The sequence below is a fragment of the Denticeps clupeoides genome, chromosome 13, assembly GCF_900700375.1.
Source record: "Denticeps clupeoides chromosome 13, fDenClu1.1, whole genome shotgun sequence".
NCBI lineage: Eukaryota > Metazoa > Chordata > Actinopteri > Clupeiformes > Denticipitidae > Denticeps > Denticeps clupeoides.
This window is the reverse complement of record NC_041719.1, coordinates 13,253,349-13,268,233: the sequence shown is the minus strand read 5'-3', so window position 1 is coordinate 13,268,233 and position 14,885 is coordinate 13,253,349. Positions and strand designations below refer to the sequence as shown.

Here is a 14,885-nt window from a genome sequence, read left to right as displayed (position 1 = left end):
TATTTTAATAATGATTTGCTATGCTAACAGAATGTGGATCTGTAATCTGGACATTTTTTTTGTAAACCCTTACGTTGACAGAGGGACTGCACCCGTCTGCTGATCCCTGGGCTTCTTCTGGGCCGCTGGGCCAACCGGGTTATTCTGTTTTGCTGGGCAACTCCCCACACATCAGTCAGCCAGGCTCCTTTTCAGCCCTCAACCCACAGGAGAGAATGGTGAGAAATGTATTAATTATTAGTATTGATTTTTGGCGTGTTTTGTTTCAGTTTATTAGCTTCAAGAAGGCAGACATGGGTGTATTTCACAGATTAATTGTAACAAAATGAGGGGATTGTGTTTATTATGCTTCAATGTGTAACTTTGTGCTAACAATGTGGTCACTCAACCACTATTAGATCCAAGATATACTTGCTGCTCAGACAGAATACTAAGTAAATTCCATTTAATATCTATTAATCTCCTGAGATTAATCCAGTTAAAAAATGTCAATTTACCTTTTTTATAAATGCTAAAACAGGTGGGTGAGTTATTCAATGAGCATGTTTAATGCAAAAGCAGGTTCCTTAGCTATATGATGTGACCCAAACTTATTTCTCCTGTCAGAAACGGCAGACGCTGCCTCTGTCCCCCCAAAACTACCCACTCCACAGCACTGAAGTCAATGGCTTTCACTCCAGTTCTGGAGGTTACAACCAGACGCCCCCGGTCAATGGTGCTGATGGTATCCTCGGTAAGACTCTCAATCCTTGCAGGTAGATATAACTATGTTGTAATGTCATGGGTTTGTAATCTGTGGTTTATTAAACTCTGAGCAGCCACCCGAGGGTCAACAGGCAGCTCTGGTGATGAGATTGGGAAGGCTCTTGCATCAGTAAGTATATATTTTAAATTATTTTATTCCATCAGTCATTTGTTTTACAGTAGTTGTTTGACCAAAGCACATATGTGATCTTTTCAGATCTACCCTTCAGACCACAACAGCAACAACTTCTCTTCCACACCTTCTCCTCCTGTAGGGTCTCCACAGGCCATTCCAGGTACTGTTCACTTTCACATATGAAGAATAACTGTAGGACTGTATGCTGTAAATAAAAGGTCCCCCACAAAGTGAAATTTTCAACATTTAATATCAGTTCCCTTAGCCTGTTTGTAGTCCTGCAGTTGCATTGGCCATTCATAGAGAGGCAGCTCTGATGGCCGGATCTGGGATTTATTTTTTTCTGGAAAAACAGACACTACTTCCTCGGTGCCAAACTTTGTGGTTCGTGAATAGTGTTGTTGATGTTTTTTCTGCAAATGCCCTTGGAACTTCTGTAGGCCTCTCTCCTCCTCATTAGCATTTAAAGCTACAGACACTGAAACATTGTGGGACTGGCTAAAAGTGGCTGTAATTCTGTACAGAAAGAGACTTAAAATACAGTATTAGGGGACAACCAAGAACTATATAAAAGCAAAAAATTCAATGCTTTGGATTGGATATACAATTAAGTTGACTTGAGCACTACAGCTCCATCTGCTGTTGCAGGGGAGATGTTGCAGGTCTGTTGAATAGGTTTGTGGTATTCACGCCTCTACTTCCTTTTCCCCCCTCTCTCTCTAGCTGGTGCATCACAATGGCCAAGGCCGGGAGGTCAGAATGCCATGTCTCCAGACTATGAAGAAGGCCTCCATGCCCTGGTAACTAAGGTTTCTTTTGGTTTTCCTTCCTTTTGTTAATTTTCAGCATTCCTGAAATTCTGAGACTCTTGTCTTTGTGATGCAGTTATTTATCACATAATTCCTTCTTGCAGCACCAGAACTTACAAACCTCTTGCTGTGTCTCTGTTAGCAGAACAAAATGGATGACCGTCTAGAGGAGGCCATTCACGTGCTGCGCAGTCATGCTGTGGGGCAGGGTCCAGGCCATGCAGGAGCCCACTCAGACATGCATGGCCTGCTGGGAGGTGTGTCCTCCGTGCACAACGGAGCTCTGGGTGGACTCCCACAGCCCTTCTCAAACGCAGGCCTGGGCCTTGCCAACAGACACCCTGCCTTGGTGAGTTTCATTCCAGCACCCTGTGTCATGCTCCAGCAGTCTTTATTATGTTTTAGAGTGGCTGTTCTCACTCATAGATTGTCTGTCAATAAAAAGGTTGTTTATTTATTTAATTTATTTAGCTGTACTTAAGTTAATTCCCTTTTCCATTCAGGTTGGAGGTCACCATGAAGAGCTGACTGGGCTTCCTCCCAGCACCGCCTTACTCCATGCTCACCCAGGTACCACACAGTCTAGGGCTCAGAGGGCTTTACTAATGACACTACAGCACTCAGAGTACTATTGTGTGCTTTCAAATTTCACCTGATCCAGCATGTGTCTTACAAATTGACCTTTTTCCAAACTCTATTTTGCTACAGACCTGCCAGGAAGCGTCACTCGCTCCAGTCATTCCTCCAGCAGCTCCGATGTCAAGAGAGAGGACAAGGAGGATGACGAGACCTCATCTATAGCAGACAAGTCTGACGATGAGAAAATAGAAACCATCCAAACAAGGTAGCCGATTGCTTGGGGTTATTTTCTTATGTCTGATGTGTTAAACTTATTTGTGCATTGGAAGAACTTTTTTTTTTTTTTTTTTTTTTTTTTTTTGTCTTTTGTATAGCTACGTTAAGTGTTTCTGTATCCATTTGTGTACCTCTGTCGAGACAATTACTCTTTGCCAGTTACAACCATTCTGGTCATACTGTCTTTTCAGACTCTGACTTTTTTTGTATTTTCAGACATGAGGTGTTTAACCTCACTGTCCTCTCAGGTGTTTCGTACCAGTAAGGTACACAAAGTAAGTTCTACTGACTGAGAGCTCACTTACTCACCATGGGGAGTCTCTATGTACAGGCACCACTTTACAAGTTTATATGTAAGCTCTCTTTAAGCCATTAAGTCACAGTGCACATTTTATTGTACTTTTGGTGGATCAGAAAGAAGCAATGTTTGTGTTTACAATGCTGGGAGCAATGTCCATGCTACTTATTTTTTTTTTAACTTTTAGGCTGTATATCCAGTTTTCATGTAGTTAATTTTGTTCCTGTTGCTCTATCTTTCAGTCAAGATGAGAACACAGACGACCTTCCAGCTGAGGTGAAAGTTGAGCGCGAGAAGGAGCGGCGGGTGGCCAACAATGCTCGGGAGAGGCTGCGGGTGCGAGACATCAACGAGGCCTTCAAAGAGCTGGGCCGCATGTGCCAGCTGCACCTGAGCAACGATAAACCTCAAACCAAACTGCTCATCCTCCACCAGGCCGTCAATGTTATCCTTAACCTTGAGCAGCAAGTTCGAGGTCAGTGACTGGGTTTAAAAAGTGGAACACCACAACTATTGTTTAATTTACATTTTATTTATTTTCTAATTTTCTTCTTATTTGTGCAGAACGTAATCTGAATCCCAAAGCGGCGTGCTTGAAGCGCCGTGAGGAGGACAAGGTCTCTGGGGTGGTGGGGGAGCCTCAGGTGCCTCTCTCAGGGGCCCACCCTGGGCTGGGTGGAGATGGACACAACCCTGTCAGTCACATGTAAAACTTGGGTATGTTAATAGAGAGTCCCACTGAAAAGCTATTCAAATAAAAATGTCATCTACAATGTTAAGTGATCATAGCATATAATATTTTATACTTTTCAAAAATATCTTCCCTTTTAATATTAGTAACTTGATTCTAAATTTTAACTCTGATCTGCTCCTAGAGAACCACTGCCAGGACTTAAGATCAAATGCACACTTTTACAACCTTCATTATTAAGCCATTAAGAAATATCTTGAAATTTAAATTTATCTTTGTAGTATTGTAGTGCTCTTAAGAATCATTCTTTGTTATTTGTTATATTTTTAAACCATTTCTTCCCTCATTTCTTTTACAGATGTGGTGTTCCCATGGCTTTCTGAAGATGTGGCCTTTTTTTATTCTCACGTCATTTCTATCTATGTCTGTGTACCCATACTGGACTGAATTGTCAGTGAAATTAAAAGGTGTGCACTTACACATGCACACACATATTGCAGAAGGAGACAGACAGTTTGCCGGACTCCAGACTACCAGCACAAATGTGAACTGTTTTTTTTTTTTTGAGGGGGTGGGGGTAATTCTACGTACCTTTTCTTCCATAACACATTGGAACACTGGAGTAATCATTCTTTTTCACGATGGACATTTTTGACTGCCGAGTGGTACTCTGGAGGAAGAAAGGAAAAACAAATAGGGAAACCTAACTGAATTTAATCAAGGATTTGTGCCTAAATGTTATGTTTTTTTACACACACATATATATATATATATACATTCAAGCAAATTGCTTTCATGTGTGGAACAAATTTGTTTGTGTGTGATTTTTCCATTGTTGCTTGTATGTTGAGCAATTTTATGTACTTTGTCATTCCCAACATTGAGGTACAGTCTTATGTGGGTTGTGTAACCAAATCTGGCGTTAAAACACGTGCTGGGCTGGGCAATTGACCCATGGCTATGTGGCTCTGGATTGAAGTGGCTATGTGGCTCAAGTTGGCCGGCTCAGGTATAATAGTCAGTAATGTGGCTTTGATAAAGGTGCCCTTTTTGTGTTTGCAGTAAAACGGGGGTGTAGTGGAACACTGGCTCTGTTCTGCAGACTACCTGTGTAAATCACTTCTCTTATATACACACACTCATTTATACATTATTCTGTGGATTGGTGGCGCTACATAAGTAATGTGGATTTTTTTTTTTCTCTCAGCACCACTTCTAATACCTTTTTGCTCCAAGATTAAACACTGTTGGGCTCCTTACTGCCACATTTTGGTGCAAATTTCCCATTTCAAGACCCACAATATTTAGAGGAATCCTTGCTAATGTTAGCAGGTTTTTTCTTTCTTTCTTTATGTTAAGTGAAATTCAGCTTTAACATAAAAGCTGATCATGTCTGCTTTGCTGTATAGAGTACCTGCTTCAGCAGGCCCCCACCTTTTTTCCCTGCTGGTTTTGTAAGGATTTTGGAGAGGCAAAAACTGGTGCCGGACAACCGGTTTCATAAACAATACAAAGAATAAGAAGCATTTAAAGAGGTCTTACAGCCCTGTAAGAGTTTCCGTTGCCAAGCAAGTGAACAATGTGCTCATATGTCCACGTCAGGCTGTGGCTTTTCAGCAAGCATCGAATATATATATATATAAATATATTTTTGTTAGTCTATACAGTGTAGATTTTTAAATAAGTGACTATTAGCTTATAAGACTATATCATAAAGGCAAGGAAGCAAAGTGTATTTACAGAGAAAGTGAAATGAATTATAAGGATATCACATGGTCATTCACCATTTTTTAAAAATCTTAATCCTTTTATTGTAGTCTAACAGAGTTAGGCGAAATTTAAGACTGTTTAGGTTAATATTTACCCCACCCCCCCATCATTAATATTTTAATTATTTTTTTTTTTTGTGCAAAATTTTCAAAAAGATTCTATTAGAAGGGAGTTCAGGGCCATTGTTTATTGTCTATTTTGATTCATGGCAGTGTCCTTTGTGAAGGATTGGTATAAAGGCCACGCCCAACCACAAGATTGATTTGAAGTTTCAAGTGTTCTTACTATCTGGTGTACCTTCAGAAGGCAAGGTTTGCTCTGTGACTGTCTTGCCAATACCTTTTTATGCAACTTTTGTTGAATGTACCATTCAAATCAATTGCTCTCATGTGGAGGTTTGCTTAATTTATCAATACAATTTTATTGTATTAATTTCATGTTCAACACTCCAAGCACATTCTTTGATAGAACAATTGCCAATGTGCAGCTTCACTATGCTGTTTCTGCAGAAATTGGGTAGATTTTGTTTTACCATCTTCCTGGTGTAAGCATCAAATGCTACACATTTTCAGCAGTTTGTAAATGAAAATTGTAAAATTGAGTGTGAGGCGATCATTCAAACATAGTGGCCTTTTCATTCTCAAGACAAACTTTTCGAGAGTGACTTACAGTGCCTATGCTTTTAAAAATTTATTTTATATTAAATGATCCACAGGTACATTTAATTATTTTGCCATTTCACTTTTTCAAAAGAAGCTGGAGTTGAATATTTCTGAGCTATATTTGAACATTAACATTTGTAATATATTGCTCCCCCTAAATCTACTCTGTGGGGAGCATTTGTCACGTTCTCATTTGTTTTGTGTGTTCTTTTCCGCACCCGCTTGCTCCCCATTTGGTCTGTTACGTCCTGCCTCTTGACACTGGTGTGTCAGATGTGCTGGTGAGCTGTGTGTGCACCTCAGAATGTAAATGTTGATGGTGGAACGAGGCTGGATTCGCTCTTTACACTGTTTCAGGCTTGTATTTTAATGTTTTCATTGTCTGTGCTTTATCACTGTCCACTTCTTCAGTATCTTTAAGTCAGCTGCTTGAGTGTTGTGCTCTAGTAATGGATTGCAAGATTATTTTTTTCTTTTTTCGTTTACAGATGTATTCTTTTACAAAAGTAGTTGCTGAGAACATCCTGAGGAAAATGTAATGGAATATTGTTCAGTCACTGCACATTCTGTTTGAATGATAAGTCTACTGCGTATACAATTTATTTACAGGATAATGATCTCTCCATTATATTATACAGTTTCTGAAGCATTTTGCAGAAGGGACTTGAACAATACCGCTGTTGTGACATCAGAGTGCCTCCAGTTTGTCTCTTTTTTTTTTTTTTTTTTTTTATTATTCTGTTTTATATATAAATATATAAAAGTAGGTATTAAGAACTGTCTTGTATATAACAGTAATGTAGCAATAAATGTGCCATTTTTGATAATAGAAAATACATTTTCCTATGTCTGCCTTTTGAATCTTGTCTTCTTGAAGTTACTCATGTTTAATTTTCCCCAAATCATTTTGAAATAGTTCATTCAGTATAATTTTTATATATATATATATATATATATATATATATATATAAAATGCAATGTTTTATGTGTGTGAATATGGAATAATTTCCTTTCTCTTCCTAGTCTTTTAGCAACAAGCAAGTTGATAGCTATGATTACTCAGCTAGGAAATTAAGATGCTCTCATATTTTCACTCAATTTGTTTTACGACCATTAGATGGTCTGTTTTTTAATTGTTTAAATCTATTGAGCAATGAACAAATGATCCCAAAAATTCCAATGCTGAAACTTGGATTAAATAAAATGTCTGCCCACTTAGGGTAATTTAAAAAAATATATTTTTAATGGGGGAAACAATCAAAGCAATCAAATGTCCAGTCATTGTTAATGTTATAAATTAATCTGGTAGCTGGAAATGTCTGTTTAATATTTGAGTGCATGTAGAGAGCTTTAATAGTCTGAGTGCATGTAGAGATCAACAAATAGTCTTCAGTTCCAATGGAATGCTGTGTTCATTAACCAAAGTCTTTCACTTTTAAAAAAAAAAAAACAAGGCTTTTCATTTTTTAGCAGAGCCTAAAACAGTTGTACTGATTTAAAGAAGCAATTAAAGTGGCCAAATTCACATATCCAATGCAATAGCAGATGTTGGTTCGACTACCATCATTCCTAACTTGGGTGTGGAGAGACATGGAAATTGCAGACTGCACCCAAACTCTACTTGCTTAGCTCCTTTCTACCAGTGCATCTATCCGGGCTTCTGTGGTTCTGCGGCTGGTGATCCTGACGTGACGCGGACGGCCAGCAGGCGGCGACAGAGTCCACGCGTTTTTTCCGCGCCTCCGTAATGAACTCGCTGCGCCTGCAGGCGGCGCTGTGGCCGTCGTGGAGAACTGCGCTGTGCGCCCGCGTGTTCTACTGGATGCACGTTGAATTATTTCTGCCAATTACCGTTTGTCTTTTACACAAACACTAATTATCAGTGTCACGGGGCGATCAAACGGACCTTCAGAACATCCAACAAGCGCACGAACTTGGGCGCAGTCCCTGAGCCGGGGAGGTATCTTAAATACAGCGTAGGAAAAAAAACAACTTATACTAATATAAAATATGATGCAACATATAAAATTTAAAGGGCCATAGGGTGGGACGAATCCGAATGTGAAAGTCCTCCAATATTTCCCTAACGACACCGATTTTTTTTTATTCTTTCATAGTTACGAGAGTGTCGGCGCCCGCGCCGAGTCCAGCTCCGCAGTAAATCTGTCTTCGCGTCTCTCGTCGGAGGGGGAGGGGAGCGAAAGAGGAGCCCGGAGAGGGGATTTAACCAAGACCCGAAACGGCGGCGCCGACATGGACAAAAACGAGTAAGTTTTCGACGCGAAGCAGCGCGGCGGTCGCGCTTTGAACGCCGCGGATCCGTCGCGTCGTGCGGGCTCGACTGGGAGGGAGCTCGGCGGCCGAAACGCAGCGTTTTTTTTCGGCGCGGAGAGGCGAACGCCGGCGCGGCGGACTGTTACGCGAACGTGTCCAGTTTCGCCCGACAGGCTTTTGATCGAGACGAGGTGTACAGCGCCTTATAAGAAACCGCGGCGCCGTTTACATTTGCAGTCGCGGTGCTGTCTCGGTGACCGCGTTCGATCAACAGCGCCGGCGACGCGACGGGAACTATAATTTATGCGGCAGCGCTCGCACGCGTGAGATGAAGCCACCAGGCTCGAAACCACCTAGACCGCCGTCCAAAGTCCCTCGCAGACACGCACGGTGTGGTCGAAGTAACACCGGTGCGGTAGTTCGCAACGTTGTGTTTTAATGTGTCGTCTATAGAAACGTAATTACGTCGAACGGCGTTTCTAATTCGCCGCGCATCGTTCGGCTAGTCGCTTTTAAAAGAGAGAGCGATACGCTAACTGCTAGCATTGTGGGTTATTATGATTATATTTTTAAGCCGCTGCGTGCTGCTGCAGAAGTGACGGCGCACTACATTACAGTAGAGTCGAGCCGCGGAGTAGCGCGGCGGAGCGATATCAGCGGTGAGCAGGTAATAATGGGCCGTCCTTTGTTAACGCGCTTTTCCCGGAGAAGAAGGATGCGCCGGAAGAGGTGGGAGTCCGGGCCGCGGAGGCAGCGGCCAGAAAGTCGGCCTGGCCCGCGGCGGAAGTGCCGGGGAGTGGGGACAATGGTGCAGAAACACTGGCTTAAGTAAAAAAAAAAAAAAAGGGGAGAGAAAAACTATAAAGAACATCCCAACCACGTCCAGTGTCCGAAGTGTCATGTCGGTCCCTGTGCACATTGTTCTTTTTCCAGCAGAGGTGAGGAAGAGGAGGAGGAACAGAGGCGCGACAGGGGGGAGGCGGGTCGTTTGTATAGTCTGTGGTAATGTCGCATTTCTTTCTTTTTTTTTTTTTTTTGCTTGTTCAGACACCATGGTACTATGCACGCAAGACCCTTGTTTTATATACAGTAGAGGCCAAAAGTTTGGACACACCTTCTCATTCAATGTGTTTTCTTTATTTTCAGGACCATTTACGTTGGTAGATTCTCACTGAAGGCATCAAAACTATGAATGAACACATGTGGAGTTATGTACTTAACAAAAAAAGGTGAAATAACTAAAAACATGTTTATATTCTAGTTTCTTTGCTCTGGTTACTGCTTTGAACACTCTTGGCATTCTCTCCATGAGCTTCAAGAGGTCGTCACCTGAAATGGTTTTCCAACAGTCTTGAAGGAGTTCCCAGAGGTGTTTAGCACTTGTTGGCCCCTTTGCCTTCACTCTGCAGTCCAGCTCACCCCAAACCATCTGGATTGGGTTCAGGTCCGGTGACTGTGGAGGTCAGGTCTCCACTTTTTGTTAAGTACATAACTCCACATGTGTTCATTCATAGTTTTGATGCCTTCAGTGAGAATCTACCAACGTAAATGGTCATGAAAATAAAGAAAACACATTGAATGACAAGGCATTCAATTTTGGCATGTACTGTATATCACGAGCCAGTGGGTTGAATTTTGCATGGACTGTGCTTTTATAATATTGAATATATTTATTTGTTGATCACCATAAGACAGCCACATGCAGTTTGCTTGGGTGGCTCCAGAAGGCCTCCATGCGTCTGCGAATAATATCCAGTAAATAAGTGCATTTTAAAGAGGCGTAGGACGCCATGCCGTCCCTCGTAAGCGGCAACAGGTGACAGCTGTGCACCCTGACTGTCATGACAGTTGCCACTGTCACCATCAGTCATGGCCCAGTCTGTTTGCTGCCCTTCGACTGTCTGCAGTGTTACTTGCAGACATCGGAAACTGTAACTAGAAGATAATTATCTTCAAATAAAAGGCTTTTTATAGCATACAAAGCACAGCAGTCAATGCAATAATAATAATTTCCATTTTATTAAAAGTTGGCAGCTTGGTTCTTAATTCTGAAAGCTTGTTATATTCATGCATGAAAACATTAACAGGCACATATGCTCACCTGCTGTGGTGTTCTGCATGTTCTGCATTGTACCTGTGCTCCTGTGACATGACTGCTATTGATGAACTCACCACTGATGTAAATGCATGTACTGCATGTATATTTGCAAGTGAGGGTCTCATGTTATGGTTGATTTTATTATTATATATTTTTCTCTCTTCTTTTCTCAGTCCCACCGGAAAAAAGTTCCGGAGCAAGCCGCAGCTGGCCCGCTACCTCGGAAACTCAATGGATCTCAGCTCCTTTGATTTCCGAACGGGGAAGATGCTCATGAGCAAACTGAACAAAAATCGTCAGAGGCTCCGCTATGACAGCAACAGCCAGACAAAGGTGTGGATCACCGTGACGTGTGTGCGAAGGGGTCACAGGGAAAAAAAAAATTAATAATATGTTGCTGGTATCTTGGGCCATAAACTGAGGTGAAGTAACATCTAACTGCAAAACAGAAAGATCTATGGTAAAAAACGGACTAACTGCATCTAACTGCAAAACAAAAAGATCTACATCTAGACCTAAATGCTGACACACTGTCCTGTAAACCAGAAGACCGGAAAGTCCCAGGTTCAAACCCCACTTACTAGCAAGACACTTAACCCTGAGCTACTGATTCTAAGATTCTCTGGATAAGGGCATCCTTATGCTGTGGTGTTGTGATAACATACAATAACAATTATGTTCATTGTTAAGGGTGTCCTTGAAAAAATTCTTCCCCCCCAGCATGAAAAAGTACAGTTCCTGCACATAGCGTGGTGGTGCTAATGTCAGTGCTTTTGTTTTTAAGGGCAAACCCGATCTGAACACGTCACTCCCTGTTCGACAGACTGCCTCCATCTTTAAACAGCCCGTCACCAAGGTTACCAATCATCCAAGTAACAAGGTCAAGACAGATCCACAGAAGGCCGTCGACCAACCAAGACAGGTTTCTTTTTATCATCATGCTGTGTCCCCTTCAGCTTCTCCCGTTAGGCGTCGCCACAGCAGAACAACCGGTCTGGTTGTCCGCACCACAACTATTTGGGAGAAGTTTAATGCTGGATGCCCTTCCTTACACAACCATCCCCATTTAGCCAGGCTTGGGACCAGAACCGAGAAATGCACAGTCACATGCGTCCACAGTGGCTGGGTTTTTCTTTTTATCATCGCATCGGAGATAAAAAAAAATAAAAAATTCCCCCTATCAAATTTTGCTCAATATGGCGTTTCTTGCAACTCTTTTACTCAGTCTAGTTGTTTTTTGTTTCACAAGCAGCTCTTTTGGGAGAAGAAGCTGAGTGGACTCAATGCATTCGACATTGCAGAGGAACTGGTGAAGACCATGGATCTGCCCAAAGGCCTGCAAGGTGAAGAAGCTGGTAACATTGGAGAGAATGTCTGTTCGTACCAGAGTACAGCGATGACCCGCTTTTACCTTTCTCCAGGTGTTGGTCCTGGATGCACCGATAAAACACTCCTGTCTGCTATTGCCAGTGCCCTGCACACCAGTGCAGCCCCAATCACCGGCCAGCTATCTGCTGCCGTCGAGAAGAATCCCGGCGTGTGGCTAAATACGGCACAGCCCCTTTGTAAAGCTTTCATAGTCACAGACGAGGACATCAGGTTTGTGTAAATTCTCGAGTAAATCGGCCAAGTCAGTCTAAGGTGACAGGATTTTTCATAACACAGACCTCACATCAATGGTGTTTTTTTTTTTTTTTTTTTTCTTGTATATTTGTGCGTACTTGTGGTACAATTCGGTGAAGGTTGATGACCAGCAAATCTCCCTCTTCTCCTTGTGTCATAGCTTCTTCACGTACCCCCACACATTTTTAGTTGCACGCTTGTGATTCCCACAAGGCCAGAATGAGAAACTCCATAGTCATATTCACAAGCTGACCAGTTCCACTTGCACCGGAAGGACACTTTAAGCCGGGACAAGATGTATAAATTCATTTTTCAATGAAACCTTCATCTGGATTTCACTAAAGCTGTTGAAGGACCGGGCAGTAGGTTTTTTTACTGGACCTGCACAAAATGTGTCTTAACCCCATACAGAATCTGTAATATAACAGTAATTGTTAAAATAATACGGTTTTGGATGCTGTGTCACCCGGTGATGTAACTGTATGTACGCCTCCAGGAAACAGGAGGAGCTTGTGTACAGCGTGAGGAAGAGACTGGAAGAGGCGCTGATGGCGGACATGCTCGCCCATGTGAAGGAGGCAGCGACTGAGGGGGACCCATTAAAAGAGGAGGGGAACTGCAATGATGACATGGAGGCGGTATAGCACAGGTACCAGAAGAGCTTGAGCTGCCAGAATGGTGTTGCTAAGAAACGACTGGATCAAGGTTCTTGAGGTTGTGCCATTCCATGAGAAACCAGCATTCATACGCACTTTTTAGTTACAGTGATATAATATCTATTTCACAGCATATGTTATTGTGCAACATAATGTGCACTATGTATGTTCTGAATAATTTTCCTTCTTGTTTGTAGGGTCAGTCAGGGATGCCAGAACACCCTTGATGACCCTTCCTCTACTTATTGTTCGGGCCATGACCAGAACTCATATTGCCAGAAAAACCACTCACTCACCTTCGACCCCCAGATGATTGACACCTCACACTGGTTGCGCGTGACCAAGAATCTCAGTCGAAGATGGATTTAACTGATTAAGCTCTTTGTATTTAATATCGACATTAAAAACAGGACAAAAAATCTTTGAATGCATAATTGAATTCAAATAATATTATTACATACAAAACGACATTGTTTTTTTTTTTCCAGTTTTAATTGTATTGGATTTTGTGACAATCAAAAGTCAAATTTCCATCACAGATCTGTGAGAATGCTGACGCAAGACGCACAAGTTCTTTTATGTTGTGTGAGAGGGCCTGTGGCGGTTTAATGTAGGGGGGCCAGATCTTTCACGGTGCTGTCCAGAGATCTGAGAGATACTTGAGGGGAACAGAATTGAACTGCACTCAAATATAACATGTCTTGTTAAAACTAGAAACACTTGTTTGTCCTTTAAAAAAAAAAAAAAAAAAAAGTTGTGACAGTTTGTTTCTCTTTCTTTCCATTGCTGTTGCTTTTCTAAGAATTTGCATTGAATGTTAATGGTGCTGTTTATTATTATTTTTTATTAAAAAAAACTGTTTTTCATTGATCAAACCAGAAATAATCTGAATAACTAACAGGAACAGTGTATAGTTGCAATTTCATACAGATGTCAGTTGTGGTTATCGTTTTGCTTACTGCAGACTGACTGCTGGTTTTTGTCAAGCAATTTAGATATTAAAAACCACCTGTAATGCTGGCAAGTCCTGTGTTCTTTTTTTGTGCACGTGTGAACATTCAGAAATTCACTTCATTATAGGCTGTGTTAACACATAGGCTTTTGTAGCCCTTGCCCTTCTTACACCATTGTTCCAGTAAGGAATGTACCGTACTATAATAGCATATTTATCTACTTATAAAGCACTTTACATTTACATTTACGGCATTTGGCAGACGCCCTTATCCAGAGTGACTTACAACGTGCCTAAGTTGCCATCGATGAAGAACAAAAGAGGAGCTGACCAAAGTGCTGTAAATTAAAATTGCCAGGGACATGGCAGACCTGGAACGTCTTTAAATAGCATAGTGACCATGAAATCTTCATAGATCAACCCACCCTCCACTTGTTCCATTTACTTTAATTTCTGATTATTGGGACAATATGATTGTGCCCCATGTCTTATTCACAATAAAAGTTATAAAAAATAATAAAAAAAAAAGACAGTCAACTGTTCATGTCAGTCATGTCAACATTTTTGCCAATGACTGAACCCTTACGGCATGTAATGTTTTAATCCATTATTTCTTAGAAATAAAGAACTGCAAGAATGAATAGAATAGATAAGAAAAACTAAAAAGACTGTGGAAGATGAAGACTACACAAAAATGAAATTCTTGATATCTAGAATGATATTATTTGATATTTGGAGATCTGGAACTGTAAATTAATGAGTGATCTTCTACAAGCAGAAGTCTACAGACAGAAAACAATTGAGGATAACAGAGTCTCTTTCGCTACATGATTTTGTTTGGTAAAAATAAAGAGATTCACAGTTTATGTATGTCAATATCTGATCAAAATTGCTTGCGGCTTAGATGAACGCCGGTTTGGTTTTCACTTTTTGAATTGTTCTGTAAACGCATTTGTTTTTGTCTAAAATAAATAGTGAGCAACAGAAGTTAGTATGGTCACCAACTTCATGACAGGGAGGACACTGCTTGCACCACTTCAGGCTTTACAAACTACCTAAACACTGATTTGCACCTTCTCGGTTTGACTGGTTTCTTTTCTTGTTTTTTTTCTTCTGTCTTCCTTTAATTTGAATGACCATGGTATGAATGGTCCTGACCATTATAAAATGGTATAAAAATGGTCAGCTAAAGGTGCATCCAATCCGCCACGGTGCCACTGAGGTGCCACCGGGCAAAGCACCGTCCCCACACACTGCTCCCCGGGCGCCTGTCATGGCTGCCCACTGCTCACCAAGGGTGACGGTTAAAAGCAGAGG

The 14,885-nt window shown here is 41.4% G+C and overlaps 2 protein-coding genes across 10 annotated transcripts in view; both read left to right on the top strand.

The window, feature by feature from the left end:
• tcf3b (transcription factor 3b) overlaps positions 1-6,826 on the top strand; it is a 19,654-nt gene extending 12,828 nt beyond the window's left edge. For 3 of the 4 annotated variants that reach the window (XM_029001247.1, XM_029001246.1, XM_029001244.1), the window contains exons 9-19: positions 82-218; positions 607-733; positions 819-874; positions 962-1,040; positions 1,604-1,680; positions 1,832-2,038; positions 2,193-2,259; positions 2,398-2,533; positions 3,085-3,317; positions 3,407-3,559; positions 3,892-6,826. In XM_029001247.1, the coding sequence (XP_028857080.1) occupies positions 82-218; positions 607-733; positions 819-874; positions 962-1,040; positions 1,604-1,680; positions 1,832-2,038; positions 2,193-2,259; positions 2,398-2,533; positions 3,085-3,317; positions 3,407-3,552 (1,265 nt within the window). In that variant the 3' untranslated portion in view covers positions 3,553-3,559; positions 3,892-6,826. The remainder of the gene's footprint in view (positions 1-81; positions 219-606; positions 734-818; positions 875-961; positions 1,041-1,603; positions 1,681-1,831; positions 2,039-2,192; positions 2,260-2,397; positions 2,534-3,084; positions 3,318-3,406; positions 3,560-3,891) is intronic. The other variant, XM_029001245.1, reaches the window with a different exon arrangement.
• Positions 6,827-7,814: 988 nt separating this feature from the next.
• mbd3b (methyl-CpG binding domain protein 3b) lies at positions 7,815-13,369 on the top strand. Of its 6 annotated transcripts, none has more exons than XM_029000592.1 (9): positions 7,815-7,941; positions 8,083-8,232; positions 9,176-9,241; positions 10,511-10,670; positions 11,122-11,259; positions 11,587-11,680; positions 11,759-11,936; positions 12,457-12,609; positions 12,814-13,369. In XM_029000592.1, exons 2-8 carry the CDS (start codon positions 8,219-8,221, stop codon positions 12,602-12,604), a joined length of 798 nt encoding a protein of 265 aa, XP_028856425.1. In that variant the 5' UTR covers positions 7,815-7,941; positions 8,083-8,218; the 3' UTR covers positions 12,605-12,609; positions 12,814-13,369. The 6 variants fall into 6 exon arrangements, with proteins under 6 accessions (XP_028856425.1, XP_028856424.1, XP_028856422.1 ...); XM_029000591.1 differs by having other exon boundaries at positions 9,173-9,241; positions 11,590-11,680; XM_029000589.1 differs by having other exon boundaries at positions 9,173-9,241.
• Positions 13,370-14,885: the final 1,516 nt, after the last annotated feature.

Coding starts and splice junctions, on each gene's coding strand:
- mbd3b (XM_029000589.1), top strand. Junction 11,260..11,586: donor CCGTCGACCAACCAAGACAG/GTTTCTTTTTAT, acceptor TTGTTTCACAAG/CAGCTCTTTTGGGAGAAGAA. Junction 11,937..12,456: donor GTCACAGACGAGGACATCAG/GTTTGTGTAAAT, acceptor GTACGCCTCCAG/GAAACAGGAGGAGCTTGTGT.